The 19,904-nt window shown below is 44.1% G+C and overlaps 2 protein-coding genes across 2 annotated transcripts; one reads left to right on the top strand and one right to left on the bottom strand.

Moving 5' to 3' along the window:
* Positions 1-6,869: 6,869 nt before the first annotated feature.
* On the top strand, positions 6,870-9,491 carry LOC110531881 (transcriptional adapter 2-beta). Its single transcript, XM_021615356.2, has 2 exons — positions 6,870-7,232; positions 7,785-9,491. Exons 1-2 carry the CDS (start codon positions 6,879-6,881, stop codon positions 8,988-8,990), a joined length of 1,560 nt encoding a protein of 519 aa, XP_021471031.1. The 5' UTR covers positions 6,870-6,878; the 3' UTR covers positions 8,991-9,491.
* A 2,986-nt stretch (positions 9,492-12,477) lies between these two features.
* On the bottom strand, positions 12,478-15,611 carry LOC110531882 (grpE protein homolog 1, mitochondrial). The gene is made up of 4 exons (XM_021615358.2): positions 15,455-15,611; positions 14,728-14,872; positions 14,057-14,138; positions 12,478-13,855 (listed from the first exon to the last, which is right to left on the bottom strand). Exons 1-4 carry the CDS (start codon positions 15,520-15,522, stop codon positions 13,503-13,505), a joined length of 648 nt encoding a protein of 215 aa, XP_021471033.1. The 5' UTR covers positions 15,523-15,611; the 3' UTR covers positions 12,478-13,502.
* Between the last annotated feature and the right edge of the window lie 4,293 nt (positions 15,612-19,904).

Raw genomic sequence — 19,904 nt, 5'->3', positions numbered from 1 at the left:
AGATGTTTTTTGCATTGGATATATTTACCATATCATATGGAGACAGAAACATAAACATTTTACCTTATCTTAAGTAGACATAATTGCTAATGATTAAATCCTTCCAATATAAATTTTAATGAACTAAACAATTGTTACGACTTGCATTTTAATTAAATTAGTTGACTCTTCACATGGGATGATTTCACTGAACAACAAAATAAAGGGAATATTGAATGATCCCCAATGATCTATCGCATCTCCCAAAAACATTTTCAACATATATCTGTAAAATGATAGTCTAGAAACTGGTTGAGAATGGCTCATTGTCAGACTCAAAAAGCCACCAATGGATGGATGGCCACCAATTTTTCAACCAGTGTATTCGTTAGCCTGTTGCGTGCTTTGGTGTGTGTGTTCCAAAACAAGGACCAGTTGTGCTCTGAGGCAACTGATGTTGGCGGGATTTGGAGGATGATGGAGGCCATAGGGGAAAGAGCCTCAGATCCACAAAGTCCCTTCGAGCAGGTGGCTGATGAGATATGTTGGCACGACTGCCATATTGCATCTCCATCCCAGAGCCCTTGCTTGGTAGTGTACTTTGCCAGACTGCCAAGAACCTTGCCCTCATCCAGGCCAAGGTGGCGAGACACGGTCGTGATGACACCATAGACCTTGTTGATCTCTGCACCAGACAGGATGCTCTTGCCAGCATACTTTGGGTCCAACATGTACGCTGCGGCGTGTATTGGGCTTCAGGCAGCAGTCTTCGCGCTTCTTGATGTATTTCAAAACCGCAGTTTCCTCTGCTTGAAGTGGGCAGGGCAGTACAGATTTCTTCTCTTACATCTGCAAGCAGAGTCTGAACATCAGACAGGATGGCATTGTCTCAATCCGTGCAATGGCTACTGCTATAGGTTTCAGGCTGCTTACCACTCTCTCCCAAAATACATCATCCAAGAGGATCCTCATGATGGGGCTGTCCATATCGGCAGACTGTGATATGGCCATTTCTTGGAGAGACTCCTTCCCCTCCAGGAGATTGTCAAATATGATGATAACACCACCCTAATGGGTGTTGCTGGGCAGCTTCAATGTGGTGCTCTTATTCTTCTCACTTAGATTGCTGCTATAACTTCATGATCCTTTGCATACCTAACCATTTCTTTGGCTCTCTTGTAGAGTGTAACCATTGTTTTCAGTGCCATGATGTCCTTGATGAGCAGATTTAATGCATGAGCAGCACAGCCAAGGGGTGTGATGTGAGGGTAGAACTCCTCCACTTTAGACCAAGCAGCCTTCATGTTCGCAGCGTTGTCTGTCGCCAGTGCAAATAAATTCTGTGGTCCAAGGTCATTGAGGACTGCCTTCAGCTCATCTGCAATGTAGAGACCGGTGTGTCTGTTGTCCCTTGTGTATTTGCTCTTGTAGAATACTGGTTGAGGAGTGGAGATGATGTAGTTAATTATTCCTTGCCCACAAACATTTGACCACCCACCAGAGATGATTGCAATACAGTCTGGTTTCTGTATGATTTGCTTGACCTTCACTTGAACACTGTTGAACTCTGCATCATGCAAATGAGTAGATAAAGCATGTCTGGTTGGAGAGGTGTATGCTGGGCGAAGAACATTCAGAAATCTCTAACAATACACATCGCCTGTGAGCATCAGAGATGAACCAGTTGCATACACAGCTCGAGCAAGACATTCATCAGCATTTCTCTGACTGCATTCCTCCATTGAGTCAACAAAACTTCTGATTCCAGGAGGACCATGAGCTGTTGCTATCGATAAGGTGAGAGTAGAGGGACTTTTGTGAGAGGTTGCTTGTTGTCAGCACTGGGGGAACTTTATGCACTTGGTCAGATGATTCTGTATCTTTGTTGCATTCTTTACATATGATTTGGCACAGTATTTGAAAATGTACACAGCTTTTCCTTCTACATTAGCTGCAGTGAAATGTCTCCACACATCAGATAGTAGACATGGCATTTTCCTGTAAAGATTTTTTTTTGTAAAAAAAAAAGCAAATACAATTGCATGTACAGATAAATAGTTAAACAGTGAGATTAAACAACTCCTTTATAAGATACATGTTTTAAAATGAAACATGTATGGAAACAGGTAAATTAACACTCCTCAGTCAGCAGAAACACATGGTAGCAAAAACTAACTGGCAGAAATGGTTAACAAGTTACAAATGATTTAAACACACTTTGCTGTAGGCTACAATTTACAATTTACTAGTTAACAAAAAATAATGTATGTCTTATACAAATATATTCACCCCACCCGGTATTGTATTAAACACTTGCCAGTGTGGTAGTGTGGGCTCAATAGCATCTCATTAGTTTGCAAGATCTTGAGAATCAGCTGTACACATGATGGAAGAGTGCACTGCACATGTGATGGAAGAGTGCACTGTGCATGCAGAGGGTTGCAATTCCATTGAATTGGGGATAGTTTAACCAAAATATGCCACAAGACCTAGAATTGCCTTATGTGTATCCCACAAAAAAAGGGTCACTGATTGAAGCTAACTTTTTTGATGAATTTAAGCAAAGTTTCCAAAATTCCCGGGCTTAACCGGAAAGTTTCTGATCCTTTGCAACCCTAGTCCTGTTTCCATTGATCATCCTTGAGATGTTTCTACAACTTGATTGGAGTCCACCTATGGTAAATTCAATTGATTATTTGGAAAAACACATTTTTGGAGCACAAGAACATATTGTCCTCCATCATTCTTAAATGGAAAAAGATTGGAACCACCGACTTTTCCTAGAGCTGGCCGCTTGGCCAAACTGAGCAATCGGGGGAGAAGGACCTTGGTCAGGGAGATGACCAAGAACCCGATGGTCACTCTGATAGAGCTCCATAGCTCCTCTGTTGAGATGGGAGAACCTTCCAGAAGGACAACAATCTCTGCAGCACTCCACCAATCAGGCCTTTATGGTAGAGTGGCCAGATGGAAACCACTCCCCAGTAAAAGGCAAATGACACCCCGCTTGGAGTTTGCCAGAAGGAACCTAAAGGACTCTCAGATCATGAGAAACAAGTTTCTCTGGTCTGAAGAAAACAAGATTGAACTCTTTGGCCTGAATGCCAAGCGTCACATCTGGAGGAAACCTGGCACCATCTTTACGGTGAAGCATAGTTGTGTTATCATCATGCTGTGTGGATGTTTTTCAGTGGCAGGGATTGGGAGACTAGTCTGGGTTGAGGGAAAGATGAACAGAGCAAAGTACAGAAAGATCCTTGCTGAAAACCTGCTCCAGAGTGCTCAGGACGTCAGACTGGGGCTAAGGTTCATCTTCCAACAGGACAACGACCCTAAGCACACAGCCAAGACAATGCAGGAGTGGCTTTGGGACAAGTCTCTGAATATCCTTGAGTGGCCCAGCCAGAGTCCGGACTTTAACCCAAACAAACATCTCTTGAGAGACCTGAAAATAGCTGTGCAGCGACGCTCCCCATCCAACCTGACAGAGCTGGAGAGGATCTACAGAGAAGAATGGGAGAAACTCCCCAAATACAGGTGTGCCAAGCTTGTAGCATCATACCCAAGAAGACTCGAGGCTGTAATTGCTGCCAAATGTGCTTCAACAAAGTACTAAGTAAATAGGATATTTCCATTTTTTTTTTATACAATTGCAAAAATGTATTTAAACCTGTTTTGCCTTGTCATTATGGGGCATTGTGTGAAGATTGGTGAGGGGGGAAAATTATTTAATCAATTTTAGAATAAGGCTGTAACGTAACAAAATGGGGAAAAGGTCAAGGGGTCTGAACACTTTCCGAATGCACTGTATACATTATATGATCCCATAATAGAATCAAAGGTTGAATAATTGAAATGACCATCATTCCCAGATCCCAGACTGTAGACCTACCCATCAACTCAAGCTGGAACTTTGTATCCATTTACTGATTGTTATAATATACGGAAAAATTCACCTGAGCTCCTTACACTGGTCTTCCTTGGCTGTCTAACACAGCTAGGACACCTGTCACCATCTGATCTTGCTAAGACTTGATGAGCATAGTATTGTATACTGCCTGTGCACCATGGCAGTGTAGTCTGTAGAACTATTTATACCATGTAAGTGTGAAAAATAGAGAATTAGCTAGGGAAACTGACAGATCAATAACGTTACATTAGTATACTGACTCTAATAAAAACTCACATTGTGCTGTCAAAAAAACGTCCGAATATCAGTCTTCAATCATTTGGCAGCTGATTTCATCGTTTGATTCAGGTCTAGCGTGATTGAGGCAAAAATAATAGCTAAAGTTAGTGAGCTAGCTAGCTGACGTTAGCGAACTTTTGGCTAGCTCTAATGGTACATCAACTGATGAAAACTAGCCAAGTGAATTTACTTCTGTTGAAATGGGACAAAAAGGCTACAAAACATTTCCATACACACAACAGCTGTTAAGATACAGCTACCTGACAGATAGAGAAACTAAAGATGAACTGGCTGTGGTAGCTACTAGCTAGCTAGTTCATTCTCTTCAGACAGAACTTCAGTGTAGAGGGGATGAAACATTACTGTAACTAACGTTACATGTCAGTTACACTACTAGCTCAGCACTGGAAATAAATGTTTTTTTTATTCTGTGTAGTCAAACAGCAGTTACCTTGCCAGCTACATCAGTCAAATAAAGAGTAGATTGTTTCTGTTCAGCTTGCTTTTACAACTCAGAGAAAAAGCTCACCATGAACAGAGACAGCACCTGCAGACAGCAGCACTGTACCTTTCAGACTTCACACAGACTGTCCGCAGGCTCTGTTGGGTCCAAGTGGTCCTAAATTCAGCCATCTGAAACCGCCAAACAGCCTACCTGAGGGCTCTGAGGCGTCCGCATGGTCCTAAAGCACACCGATGCCGCTTTTAGTATCATAGTGCATTAATAAAACTGGGGGGACAAAAATGCAATTTTAGAATGTGGGGGTGGGGGTCATGTCCCCCCCCCCGTCCCCAATGAAAGTTCCGCCCCTGGATGCAATGGTGTCTTTTACTAATTAGGTGACTGAAAGCATTTCATATTCAGAATCATTGAGCTTCACTAATCACACTGTACATATCAAAGCTGAGGTTGTAGCCTAGTATGGTCTTTTGAGAAATAATAGAATAAGGACATGTAGAATAAACTGAACATTTATTATAAATGTGAAAACATAACTCATAAATGTATTTATGCATTTATGAACATGCAAGTAATTTTGCATGACAAATATTCCCTTATCACAACAATTGTGTTTGATCACATTCTTTCATTCCTGTGTGTGTCAGTGTGTGTGTGCGCTTATTCGTTAGCGTGTCTTCCTGTGTATCCTCTCCTCTCCCTCACTGGGCTGTATGTTTGGTGTGCCCCAGTTTCTCCTTCACCCCGGAACACTTCAGTAAGAGCTCTGCGTACCTCTCCTCTAGGCCGTCTGAGGCATGCACCTTCTCCTCAAAGTCCCTCAGAAGGGTATCGTTGCCCAGCAGGCCAGGTTGTCCATGCGGAGGCTGTCCCTGGCCTACTTGGTCTTGGTCAGCACATCCTGGCCACCACCGCCTCCACGTCGGCCTGGTTGGCCTGGTTCTCCATCTGCACAAACTGGAGCTTCTCCTTCAAGTGGGCCAGTACCTGGACAGTGCTGGTGATCTTCTTGCACAGTTTGAGGAACTCCTCGTTGCGCTCCTCTATCTTCTCGTTCTTGTATGCCTGGTTCTCGATCTTCATCTGCTCGAAGTCGATGAGGTGCAGGTCCTCGACAAACTCCTCCTTGCAATCCACCTTCTCCTGGCTCTGCTGCCGCAGCTCCTCGGCCTGCTGCTTGTCCGCCTCCACGTCACGCCGGTGCTACCACTTCAGGTCCTCCATGACGGCTATTTACTTCTGGTAGCGCTGCTCCTGGTCAGACACGGACTTCTCCTACTTAGGACGTGAGTCGTAACCCGTCTTCTTGTGGACATACTCCACCCGCTTGATCCGGAGCTGACCTCTGACCTGGCTCTGTTTCTCCTTCTCCACCTGCAGTTCTATGAAGAAGTTCACGTAGTCTTCGTAGTCGATGCTGGGGCCTTACTCTTCTTCAACCTGAACAGGACTGCGGGCACTCCCTCTCGTGGGTCCCTGGGTCTAGTTTGGCCGGTCCATTTTCATCATCGTCATTATCGTCGCCATTTTCGAGTGGAAAACTCCACTCGCGGGAGAGAGGCTTCATCTCCGGGCCCTTTCCCTCTTCAAATGTCTAGCTTGTGGATAGGTTTGCTTATGTGGGTGACTCATCGCCAGCGCCTGGCTCAAATGCGGCTGAGTTCCCTCCCTCTGTCTCAGTGTAACTGATGTGAAATGGCTCGCTAGTTAGCGGTGCGCGCTAGTAACGTGTCAATCGGTGACATTCAATTGGTGCCCAGCAAGGGCAGCGGCTTTTGTGTGGCGATAGGTAACGATGCTTTGCGAGTGACTGTTGTTGATGTGTGCAGAGGTTCCCTGGTTCAAGCCCAGGTTGGGGTGAGGAAAGCAATGGAAGCAACATCAGTTGAGGTGCAATCTGTTTCCTGTTCAGGTGAGGCCTTTTCAGACTCCACTAACCCGCCCTCCTCATCCTCATCTGCAGGGGTATCAGCTTTATTCTTACTGTCATCAACATTAGGGGATTTGACCTCCTCCAAGGGGTCTACAGCTTGTGTCTTCTGGAGTTGTTCATTGTTCCTCAGCTCTGTGTTTTCAGGGCTATATGATTGGACCCAGGGTCATTGTCTTGTTGCTCTGCCTCCGCATCCATGGGAATGTAGTATTCCTGACAAAAAAAAAATCTAGAAAATCACATAAGTATGTCAATGAAGTCAATGAACTGAGCATGTAAGCCAATCACAGGCGTTTGCGCCAAGCGTATCAATATTAATGAGACGCAGTTGTGAGACTCCAGTACGCATGCCCTCCCCGCGCGACACTGCTGCTTCCAACAACAAGCAAGAAGCCAGCAACATGGCCGACCTAGGAAAGAAGTACTGCGTAAACTGCCTTGCAGACGTTACGAATCTGAGACTTCGCTGTACTGACTGCCCAGATATCGAACTGTGTCCGGAATGCTTCTCCGCGGGTGCAGAAATCGGTAATCATCGGCGATGGCACGGTTATCAGCAAGTCGACGGCGGGCGCTTCACACTCTGGGGTCCCGAAGCGGAGGGAGGATGGACTAGCAGGGAAGAGCAGTCGCTACTAGATGCGATCGAGCAATATGGCTTTGGAAACTGGGTATTTCAATTTATAGCCTACTTGTCTCATAGCTAGCTAGCTAGAATACAAACACAGGCATAAAATGTTATAGGTTAAATGTGAATTAGTAAACTTAGACTGTGTTATTTTTCATGAGTATCTCCGAATACATTGGACAATACATTGGACAACTTCAGACTGACAGCCATGTCCTGTCGAGAGTTGGCAATATCGATGCAACTCTGCAAGCCTTGAAATCCACCTTGGTTTTGTCCTGATTACAGCTAGCTAGCTAAATTGTTATTGTGCATATATATGTGCAAACCCGCACATTGCAAACCCGCACTGCATTATGAAAACGTTTAGTTTAATGTAGGTTAGTCATCTATTAAAATGTTGTATGTATCGCCTATCAACGGATTTCAACACACGTATGGTAATAGTGTATAGCAATGCATGCAGTGTCTGTCTGTCTAGATGCTTGCAGTGATGTATCCCTCCCTATATGTGTAACTATCTGCATTTTATGAGGGAGAAAAAAAAGCATCCCCCCCAAGTAACACTCTGCCCTGTGTGTGTGTTGTCTTTCAGGAGGACATGGCCACTCACGTGGGGGCGTCTCGGACCCCCCAGGAAGTCATGGACCACTACGTCAGAATGTACATTCACGGCAACCTGGGCAAGGCCTGCGTCCCCGAAAGTATCCCCAACCGGGTAACAGACCACACCTGCCCCAGCGGTGCCCCCCTGTCCCCCAGCCTCACCACCCCCCTGCCTCCGCTGGACGTGACCCTGGGCGAGCAGCAGCAGCTGGGCTATATGCCCCTTCGCGACGACTATGAAATCGAGTATGACCAGGAGGCAGAGAAGCTCATCAGCGGCCTGTCAGTCAACTACGACGATGAAGACGTGGAGATTGAAATGAAGCGGGCGCACGTGGACATGTACGTGCGCAAGCTGCGGGAGCGTCAGCGCCGCAAGAATGTGGCCCGCGACTACAACCTGGTGCCCGTCTTCCTTGGGCGAGATAAGAAGGACAAGGAGAAGCCAGGCACGCTGGGAGTTGTAGGTGGCGGGGGTAGTGTTGGCGCCGTCGGAGTGGGAGGAGGAGTAGTGGGGACCCTTCTGATGCTGACCAATCCCATTGTGACGCCGGGAGCTGCAGCCGTTCCTACAGTGCCAAAGCGTAAGATCACCAAGGAGGAGAAGGAGCAGCGGGTCAAGTTACGGGGAATGTGCCAGTTCATGGCTCTGCGGGAGTTTGAGGACTTCTTTGACAACATGCACAAGGAGCGCGTGCTGCGCGTCAAGGTACGAGAGCTGCAACGATACCGCCGCAACGGCATCGCGCGACTGGACGAGTCGGCCGAGTACGAGTCGGCGCGGCACAAACGGGAGAAACGCAAGGAGAACAAGAGTGTGGCTACCTCCAAAACAGGCCGAGGCGGCGGGCTCGGCACTGGGGGAGGAGGGGGAGGGCTTGGAGGAGGGGCGGGAGGTGGAGGAGTGGGCGGTGGCGCCATCAAAGAGGAGGGCAAGGAAGGCGAGTTTGCGGCCATTGAGAACCTGTCCGGCTTTGAACTGCTGTCGGACCGGGAGAAGGTGCTGTGTAACACACTCAACCTCAGCCCCACGCGCTACCTGACCGTCAAGACCATCATCATCAAGGACCACCTTCAGAAGCGCCAGGGCATCACCTCCAAGAGCCGCCTGCCAGGCTACCTGGACAAGGTGCTCAAGAAACGCATCCTCAGCTTCCTCACAGAGAGCGGCTGGATATCCCGAGACATGTCCTAACAGTCCATCGGGTTTGTAGGAACTGGACCTGGGAAGTGTCCTAACAATGTGTGTATGGAGTTTGTGGGGACTGAGGATTACAGAAGGATCATGACTCTGTTCTCCGTTGGATTGTTGCGTCTCCGTGTGTCTTGTTAGAAACAATGTGAGATTTGCACTCGTAAGCTCCACATAGACCAAACTATTGGGTTTTACCACCTTTTGTCTCGTTTTGTCCAACGTCATCGACCACAGGACTGTTTGTGAATATGTACATTGCAAAGAATAAGGATTTCCACTTTCTTAAAAAAAAAAAGTTTGGATACCATTTACAGGGGAGGGATGAACAGATATATATTTTTGCATTTGAATCCATATGAATGATAATGTATTCGTATGGGTAGATGATACAGGGTCTTTGTATTGAAACTCCAGTGAAGGATCGCCTAATGCTGCTGGGCAAACCAGACAACACTGTCTTCAAAGCTGTTCTCAAAGTATAAATTGTTACGTATAGTTTGCCTTTAGGTCAGGATGTAGTTTTGGAGAGCACAAGTTAGTGCCTATTCAAACAGCAATACAGTCACACTGTGCTGGAACGCAGGGGGTATATCATCTTATTCTTCCCATGAAGAGATGAAGGCCGGCAAAGCATACAGGAGTCAGTATTTGGCAGCTATCGCTCTCGTAGAGTACTGCAGTAATCTCCGTTTTGACTCTTGTCAAAACTTTGTGGCTGTCTGACTTAGGATGGCAGGCTCAGAATTTGGCACTATGAGAGGAATAGCCTAACTTCTCAACTATTCTGTTCCATCCCCTGCACGATTTCTGATTCTAGTAGGCTGTTCACTAAGATAAGAAAAATATCAGCTTTTAAATGTTTATATATGGGCATTAACCAATGACATGCGTACAATCCTTAAGCACAAATCAAAAATCTCTTGTTTGCCAAATGAGCATATAGGCTATCACTAGTTTTTTTTTACTACCCTGTTCCATCACAGGTTTAAGTTTGCCAGTTTGGATGTTATGGTGTATAAACTGTATGATGGCCTGTCAGACTGTTTTTTTTTTTTTACCTCTTAATGAATATGTGGTGCATGATTATTGTCTTCTTATCACCGGTTGCTTGCTGTTTTTGTTAGCCAGTGTGTCATTTATTCAAAGGGAGTAAAGTCATATTTAAATGTTTTGAAGACCTGCTAGATTTGCTCCATCTAACTTCCTGGTTCATTGTTTTTTTTTTTTTTTTTTAACGTTTTTTTAGTCACACCATTCATATAGGCTACTGTACACATCACATGGCCTTGCAAGTACAATATCAAAGGGCAGGAATAATCTGGTAGAGTAAAGGGACGACTGCCTCAGAAAAGCTTGGTTGCTGTTTAGACATTGATGTTTTCCATTGACATCAAATGTGTTTGTTCCCAGCACAGGTACTTTGAAGTGTCCACTGGCACCTTATCTTTCTGACGTCCAGTTAGCCTGTTATAACATGGGAAATGGTGAACTACTGCAGGGATATAGATGTGGTTTGGGTGTAGAGAAACAGTGTTGAGGAGTATCAAGTTAGACGCTGGGAAGTAGATGTAATGATCGCAGACCAGCGGAGGCTGGTCGGAGGAGCCTGTCCTCCTATAGCTCCTCCCACCAGGCTCCTCTGTCACACGTACAGGCCTTGGTGTTATCCCCACCATAGTATATTTTATCATACCACAGAAGTAATAAAAGCAATATTTTTTTATTTATGCTTCCTCATAAGCTTGAAAGTATCCAGACACTGACAAAGCCCCTGGGTTCTCGCATCGCCTACCTGAAGATTTCTATTTGTCGCAAAAACTGTCACGGTTTACAATCAAAGACTAGATTAACTCCTTATCTGGTTTAAAGAGAAAACAACTGTTTTTGAACCATAACGGCATCATCTATGATTTCTTTTCACTTTCCTCTGCGGTGTCGAGGGCTTTTGTGCGTGTCGATCAGAGAGGTGGCAGGAGAGCTCCATTTAAATGTAAATGGCGTTTTGAATGGGCATCGGTTGACGGGGAGAGTTGGAATACAAAAGTGGGGTTGAGGCTGGGAGAGCGAGGGGTGGGCGTAAGAAGTAGTGGAGTGTTCAAGCTCGATCTGTCAAAGCATAGATTTAGTTTTGTGCCGCTTCTTGTTCTATTTTCCTCCCTCCGCCTCTCCCTGTCCATGTACTGACTCTTGGATCTTGGCGCTTTTTACTGATAGGGATTTTGCCATAAAACGAAAGCCCCATTCCTCACTGCTGTTTCTGCTGCAGGGAGCCAGTTGCCCTGTGTTCAGAGGTGGAGCTGGCTGGTCAGCCCAGTGTTATATTTATTAGAGAACATGAAATAATAATTTCTTATTGGACAAGGCCAGGTAGTCCCTCCCTGTTTCACCCTATTGTCTTCCATTTGGTGCCTACTGAATGAGACCCAGGCTATGGTAAGAAGTCAGCATGAGAGGTCAGAGTTCAGTCTAGGCGAGAACCTCTAAAGCTGACAGTGCCTATTATCAGTCTCGTTTAATTTCCTGTCAAAGCTAGTAGCTAACTACTTCAACCATTGTCATTATAAAAAGTTCAAAGACATTAATACACACAGCCTGCTTCCCATAGCCTTGTTTAATAATCAGGGTGTGCCATTGCTGTGCCAAACCATTTTACCTATGGCACAGATTTCATGAGCGAGGGAAATGCAGTTAAGCTAAAGCTTCCCATCAGTAGATGGCATTCTCAATTGTTTCAGCCTCTTTTTCTGTTATTTAAGTTCTAAAGATAACATATTTTATAGGTGGTTGAAATTACACTTTTGTTGTTCTATGAAACATTACCATTTTATGGGCATACGGGAGGGAGTGTTTTGCCTGTTTTTGCATGTGAAGCAAAGTGTTTAAATGATGTAAGTAGTACATTTTGGTTAAATGGCTTGATTCAAAATTATTTTCACTTGAATTGTTTCTAAACATCAAGATTTTATGAGGGTGGGGAGAAAGGTTTTATTTTATTTCTGTGGAATTTTTAAGCAAAAACATTTGACCAAATGTACATGATTATTTGTAAGAATTTGAAAATGAACATATTGATACTGACCTGTGAAATGTACAGTATTTTATTTCAGTTACTTTTTATAACAAATCTTCAATATGCGAGTGAGAACCATTCTAAGCCTTTTGCGTGTGTTGTTGTAGCATGCTGTTAAACTGTTCATGTGTATCAGTAGTATGCTTAGGAGGTCAAAGCATTTGTTGACAATTCAGTGGTTGAAAATGTTGAGGGGGAATTTGATGGCCCATTCTTTGTGGTTGCACAGGACATAGTAGGTTTTGTATTAAAAGTGCAAATACTTTATACTTCTATGGCTTCCTTGGTTAACTTTTACAGCATCGGGTGTTGAGTATGTGGTAATATCGCTGATAGTTTGAGTGTTCTACATGTATGAAGCCTTCTACCTACAGGGTAATAGTCAAATCGAAAGCAATAAAATCAGGGGACTTCTGATACAAAGTAAATCTGTTTATTTAAATGCTGTGGCACTCACTCAACAGGACAACTATAATGTTCAGTTCAAATAGTTATTGGATAAACTCAAAATCTGTATTATGCCGTCTATCCTAGACCACCAAGTCAACATCTGCCAAAGCAGTGATGTACAGTGAAGTCCGGAATGATTACGTCAGAGGTTCAACATCATGTTGCTTATTTCAGGTGAATCTGTAATCAATTTGACCAGAGCATTTCTGTCTCATTTTGACAACCAGTCAGTGTCCTACTGTACTATTGTAGCTGAACAATAATCAATTTGTCTAGACATCATTTCTGAAAATGAAGTATACAGTACATGTAAAAGTGTTCCTGGAAGCAATACTAAAACAGCAATTTACAGGGTTAAGTTGTGCCAAAGACAATCTTACAGGAAAAAAATTCATTTTAAATTCAATTGTATGAGAGTTATGATAGTGATGACAACAGTTGTCTATAATCAAATGAGATCCATTACATTCTCCCATCCATAACACAATAATTACAATGACTGGACAAAGAGATGAATGGAATCTGACCCCGATGACAAAAAAAGAAATAACTTGCATGAAACTCGTTCTGTGCTCTACATGCCATTACAAGTGTTACTTCTGTAAAAACATATTTGCTCCCAGCATATACATGGGCTCTGTCCCAATTATCTACCCTTCTCCCAAAGTATAAACTTGCACACTCCCTGTCATGGATTTAAAGACAGTGTAAACTCCCTCCAGCCAATGCTTATACCAATCCAATGCTTTTCAATTCATGACGGGGAGTGAGCAAGTGTACACTTCCGGAGAAGGGTGGAGAGTCGATATGCACAGTCAAAACAGGCTGTGTGATGATGTCGTCCATGGTAACGATATCAGTTCGAGTTGGATTCCTGCCTCTGAGGCAACGTTAGATGGTTGGGGAGGGGGCTCTGACCAGTCTGCTGTACCCAAGGTGATCCGTCGCCCAGGCAACAACAACATCACAGTCACACTGAATCTCTTTTTTTTTTAAGGGGCTTTGGCCACGCCCACCAGTGCCGGCCGGAGGGTGCGCCCATGGAGCTTGTAGCCCACCTTGGTTACTATGGCGACCGTGCCAGGCTCTTTACCCTCCACGGGGGCGTGAAATAGAGCCTCATGCTCATAGGGGTCAAACTTCTGCCCTCCGTCGGGGTTGAGCTTGAACAGGCCGTGCTTGGCGAAGACCTTCTGGATCTGCGTCTCTGTCATCACCAGGCCATCGTACAGGTTCTTCAGGTGGGGGTTCTTCTGAGAGGTCACCTCCTCCTTGGGCACACTGTCCGTCGCCTTCTCCAAGATGTCTGCCACCTCCAGCAGGTCTTTGCAGAAGCCTTGGATTCCTGATAGGTGTGGGAAGAAAAGAGAGATCCATTCTGTATTCTGAAAACATAGACTGAACACCACAACATCATGCAATATACCTACATATTAACTTCATACTGTGTTCCTTGCTGTCAATGAACCAAAATACCACCTATAAGTATATGTCTGCTGTGTCCAATGCACTGGTGAGACAAATCAATATGCAAACATTAACTCACCATATTTCTTTGCGTCTTCCACCATCTTCTGACTCCTCGTCCTGAGGTTCTCCATGTCTGCCAGAGAGCGCGTGTACTTGTCCTGTAAACCGAGACAACCACACTAATTCTGAGACCATGAGCAGATATTTTTCTCAAAGCTCTTCTGACTTAAGAATTCAGCCAGGATGACATCACAGCAACAGCGTAAATATGAGTATATGTATACCTTCCAATGTCCATACTAGTATACCACTAAGAATGTAATCAGGCTTCATTCTAGGTAGTATTTTGTTTTTATTTTATTATTTAACTAGGCAAGTCAGTCAAGAACTAATTCTTACGTACAATGACAGCCAAACCCTAACCCAGATGACGCTGCGCCCATTGTGCGCCGCCCTATGGGACCCCAATCACAGCCTGTTGTGATACAGCCGGGAATCGAACCAGGGTCTGTAGTGACACTTCTAGCACTGAGATGCAGTGCCTTAACCACTGTACCACTCAGGAGCTAGCATGGATGTTGGAACCAAGTCTATGTAGTGGCCCAGGAGTAGGGTGAAGATCCCCCTCCTAGACACTGATCTTGGGCCAGTGTTGCGTTTCCCCCTAATGCTTAAGGTTGGATTGGGGGAGGGGAAGCTTATCCTAGATCTGTACCTAGGGAAACTTCACCCTGGAGCCAGACTCACCGTGACCTCCTTAAGCTGCTCCTCCAGCTGACCCTTCTCCTCAACCAAGGCCTTTTCTGCAGGGCTCTGCTCAGCCTTCTGGTCCTCCTCCGACCCCTGGCCACTCTTCTGATGAGCTGCTGTGCATAGGAGCCGCGGGGATGCCCTAACAGAACAGAGAGAAACTGGTTAGATACACAACAGAACTTCAGCTGTTTACGCAGTGGTCAGTTTAGTTCATTGGTATTCTTGTAAATTAATGTAAGTGTGTAGCAATGGTTGAACCTACTTTATGTATATGCGCCATCGGGCAAATCGTTAATTGGTGGCACATGCCTTAAATGTTTCCTCCCCTTGGCGTTTTAGTAGGTAAGCCATCTGACTTGGCAGCATTGTGACTAGCTGAGCATAACGTTAAACCTGCTAACGTTAGTTCATGAAATCAAGGTTGTTTAACTGGCTAACGTTAGCTAGCCAGCTACGTTAGTAGATTGAGTTAGCTATGCTAGTGAATTTTTTTAACGGCTTCATAGGATTCAACTATTTATATGTTCAACATTTCATTCAGTTTGTTTTCCTATAACAAATGTGCTCCCATTATGAAAGCAGCATATGACAGGTTGACAAGTTATTTAGCTAGCAGGAGCCATGGGTGATAGCAAATGGCACAAGCTAGCTAGTTACTTTACAAACGACAACGTTACAATTATCTGAACAAACATCTTATAAAGCACACTCAATGTATTACCTTAGTAATGAAGGCGATGCCGCAACATAGTAACTCTGTCTTACAGCTCGTACACACCAGGTCGCCATTTTCAGTGATAACACAAGCTGAAGGAGCCGAGTAGCCCCAACGGCAAGACCGTGAGGTCGAGCCAATCATAAATCAGAAAGAGCCGAAATTAGTAGTCGCGTCCAATCAACGGTGGTATATAGAATTACGTTTTCCTGTAGTTTGGTTGAGGTTAAGTTTAAGGTCGAACACTTTGCACGTGACCAAGGACAGAATTAGTTTGTTTTGTAAACTGAAGGTTGTCCCTATTTTGTAACTTTTGGCAGCGATTTATCAAAACCTAACCCATCCCTGTCATTACAATGTTGGCTGGATAGGGCAATGATGATGATTACTGTGGTGATGCTGATGATGATCAGTAAGTTGGCCTGAGGCTATAATCACATATGCATATGAACATTGCTTTTAATTCCTAATAAAAATATAACACCACCTAGCGTTCCTCTTGAATTTAAATTTGGACGGCAAGTCTGTCCCTTTAACAATGTTTTATCCCCAAGGAGCCGTGAGAGTTTACACTTAACACAATGTGACAAAGTATTTGCCCCCTTTCTCTATTTTTGCATATCTTTTTTGATAGTGAATGTTATCAGATCTTCAAACAACATCTAATATTACATAAAGGGAACCTGAGTTTACAAATATTTATTTAACAAAGTTATGCAACATCCAATTGCCCTGTGTGGAAAAGTAATTTCCCCCTTACACTCAATAACTGGTTGTGCCACCTTCAGCGGCAATGACTGCAACCAAATGCTTCCTGTAGTTGTTGATCAGTCTCTCATGTTGCTGTGGATGAATTTCGGCCCACTCTTGCATGCAGAACTGCTTTAACTCAACAACATTTGTCAGTTTTCAAGCCTGAACCGCTCGTTTCAAGTCTTAATTGGGATTAGGTCTGGACTTTAACTAGGCCATTCCAAATATTAAAACATGTAGGTTTTTAGCCATTTTCATGTAGACTTGTATTGTCTGTTTTGGATCATTGTCTTGCTGCATGACCCAGCTGCACTTCAGCTTCAGCTCACATACGGATGGGCCTGACATTATCCTGTAGAATTCTCTGACACAGAGCACAATTCATGGTTCCTTCTATTAAGGCAAGTTGTCCAGGTCCTGAGGCAGGAAAGCATCCCCAAACCATCACACTACCACCACCATGCTTGAACGTTGGTATGAGATTCTCACTGTGGAATGCAGCGTTTTGGTTTTCGCCAGACATGATGGGGCCCATCTTGTTCAAAAAATTTGCTCAAGTTTGACAAAAAAAAGCACCTGGTAGCATCTGGATGATCATCAAGACTCTTGGAAGAATTTTCTATGGACAGATGAGTCAAAAGTATAACTTTTTTGACGACAAGGGTCCCATTATGCAAAAATAGAGAAATTCGTAAAGGGGTGAAATACTTAACGGTACTGCATATGTCTCGTTACAGTTAACAAACCATGGAGACTTGCCATTACACATTTTATACAACTAGTCTGAAACTCCTCCAGGCAATGTTCATCTTAACTGACAAACCTCAAAGACCTTCCTTTGCTTCACAGGAGTAGCTCAGAATTAAAAAAACAACAACAGAAGAACGGTTGTAAAAAATCTCTGCAGCAGGTATTGTTTGTCGGATGCAAAACGTTAGCACAAAAATCAGAGTCATTTTATGGCAATGAGAAGTGGCCTTCAGAGTGCGTCTGACTGTCAAGATGGGGCATTGTATTGTACATCAGAAGTCAGCATGTGGGAGCTCTGGATGATAGACAAGTTTCCCACAGTTGGAGGGCTGTTCAAGTGGATTTTTCCCAGTCATATGTATAAATTCCCACCTCCCACTTGGTTACAAACACAGCATTATTGCAGTTTGTCGCCTTGTGTTCCCAGTTTATAACTGCCTCTAGTGGGTCAAACAGGCATGATGACTTTTATCCCACAGCTCGATAGGGATGGACCTGAACGAAAAAGAAACATCACATGTTTTGTGCCACATTTGAGGGAACAAATCAGCCTCAGATCATGCACAGTAGTCTTTCTATCTACCCTTTTTATTTATTTCTCTCTCTCCATTTTATTTCTCTCTCTCTGATCTCTCTCACTCTCTTTTGGGGTCATATCTGAAGCGGCGGAGCCAATTGATTTCCAGCCCTCCTCGCTGTGCCACCTGTGCAGATATTTTGATAAGTGTTTGATAACCACCAAATTATTCATTTGCAGAAAGCGGCGCAGAAAGTGAAGCAGACAGAATCGGCGAGCGGCGGTGTGTGTCCCTTTACGGATTCCTAATTTCTTGACACAGGCCCTGTGAGATGGAGCTTGACTCTGTGTTGTCGTTTGATGATCCCAGGATGGTGTCCTGTCACAGGTCTTTGAACATAATTAAGATGTACTGTGTACGCAGCCAGTGGCGATTTTAGCATGTAGCCTAAATCTTGGTGGGGGGGAAGAAATAAAATTTTTTAGATGCATGCCAGCAAAGCCAATACACAACCCAACCCTAAACAATACATTAATTGCACTAAAACGGTAACAAACGGTGCCCACAAACTGTTAGGGCAGACATAAAGCTTTCCCAACAGCAGAGCCTTATTTTCAGCACTATGGAGTGAATACTTACCACCGCTACACCTGGCTATCAGCAGAGCCTTGTCTGGCAGCAAAGAGTTCATTCAGCCTCATTTACTGCTTTTAAACAAAACCATAGCTGATATGGCTGACTTGCTTAAACAAATGTGGTTTCTACTGACAATTTAGATGTACAAACTATGGCATAAGGGAACGATGAGCGGATAAGAGGCAATCCGTAATTTCGACTCAGACATTAATGAGTGAGCTAATACGGACAGGGTCAATATAATTATTTGTTCAGCACTTTTGAAATGTACAGCGTCAAAATTCTGAAAATGATCCGTTCTTACAGTATTCTCCCTGTACACCAAGTCAGAACCGTATAATAAATATAAGGGACATATAAGCAGACAATGAGATCTCTTACAATATTCGATGACGATATGTCTCGAAAACAGGCTATAGGCTACATATGCACCACCAAGTCAGAACAGTTGGTTAAGTTATGAGGGGAAAAGAGACCAAATTATTAGGGTGAGGCATATGGGCTACTAACAGCATACACTTAGTATTACTTTCTTATCTACAGTATACATAACTCCCTGGCATATTATATAATGTATGCAGCAGCATAGAATACATTTTTGGACTCACCTTGTTGTGCTCACTTTAATAGGGAAAGGGGGATACCTAGTGAGTTGTACAACTGAATGCATCTTCCACATTTAACCCAACCTCTGGATCAGAGAGGTGTGGGGGGCTGCCATAATCAACATCCACAGCCCCCATTGAGTTAACTGCCTTGCTAAGGGGCAGAATGACAGATGTTTACCTTGTCAGCTCAGGGATTCAAGCCTGCTACCTTTCGGTTACTGGCCCAATGCTCTAACCACAAGGCTACCTTGCCAGTCGGTGGAGTTCCTAGTTGTCTTGAACTCACTGAAGTCTGAGATTTCCCAATTCTGAGTTTTCAGTTGTTTTGAACGCTGCAGAAGTCATGCTGGATTGACAGCATGGCCAATGTATTCAACCTTTCTTTTTATCTATAATTTCTCTTCATATGACAAGGATTGAAAAGGGTTTGCCAGTAGATTGTTGACTTGATTCTTGATGATGACTGCTTGTCTAGCTTGCTAAGTAAGATTTTGAAAGTATGATGTAGACATGATCATTCCAATCAAAGCGTCGGTAGATATAGTGCCCCACCTGCACTAAATGACGGTTGTAACGATGTTCGTCTGAGGAAGAAGGAGTAGACCAAAGCGCAGCGTGGTACGTGTTCATATTTCCTTTAATTAACTGAACACTAAATACAAAAGAACAAGAGAAGAAATGAAAACCGAAATAGTCCCATATGGTGCAAACACTGAAACGGAAAACAACTACCCACAACCCATAGTGGGAAAACAGGCTGCCTAAGTATGGTTCTCAATCAGAGACAACGATTGACAGCTGCCTCTGATTGGGAACCATACCAGGCCAAACACCTAGAAATATAACACACAGAACCAAAACATAGAATGCCCACCCCAACTCACGCCCTGACCAAACTAAAATAGAGACATAAAAAAGGAACTAAGGTCAGGACGTGACAACTGAACCCAGCGAACATGCCCACATTGGCAAGAAGTGGGCCTGTCATGCCAAATAGTGTCCCCCTGCCAAAAAGTGTCCACCTCCCTGCGTCACAATGGGATTCGACGAGTTCCAGCTTTCGTTGATGGGGCTGTTCCTAGAACTTGCAAAATTCTGACCGGCCTAAGTAATGAATCAAAGCATCCGTTGCTATGCTGGGTTGCTCTGCTCTATTTTACCTCTTGGCGGTCGCAGAGAACGCAGGCAGTT

Source organism: Oncorhynchus mykiss, chromosome 9 (assembly GCF_013265735.2).
Source record: "Oncorhynchus mykiss isolate Arlee chromosome 9, USDA_OmykA_1.1, whole genome shotgun sequence".
NCBI classification, from domain to species: Eukaryota; Metazoa; Chordata; class Actinopteri; order Salmoniformes; family Salmonidae; genus Oncorhynchus; species Oncorhynchus mykiss.
Note: the sequence above shows the minus strand (reverse complement) of the source record. Positions and strands in the feature narration are given on the sequence as shown.

Excerpts from the sequence above, each read along its gene's own strand:
- LOC110531881 (XM_021615356.2), top strand. The coding sequence starts at position 6,879 with ATGAGACGCAGTTGTGAGACTCCAGTACGCATGCCCTCCCCGCGCGAC. Across the intron at positions 7,233-7,784 it reads AATATGGCTTTGGAAACTGG|GAGGACATGGCCACTCACGT; the intron begins GTATTTCAATTT and ends GTTGTCTTTCAG.
- LOC110531882 (XM_021615358.2), bottom strand. The coding sequence starts at position 15,522 with ATGGCGACCTGGTGTGTACGAGCTGTAAGACAGAGTTACTATGTTGCG. Across the intron at positions 14,139-14,727 it reads AGCAGCTTAAGGAGGTCACG|GACAAGTACACGCGCTCTCT; the intron begins GTGAGTCTGGCT and ends CTCGGTTTACAG. Across the intron at positions 13,856-14,056 it reads GGAAGACGCAAAGAAATATG|GAATCCAAGGCTTCTGCAAA; the intron begins GTGAGTTAATGT and ends CACACCTATCAG.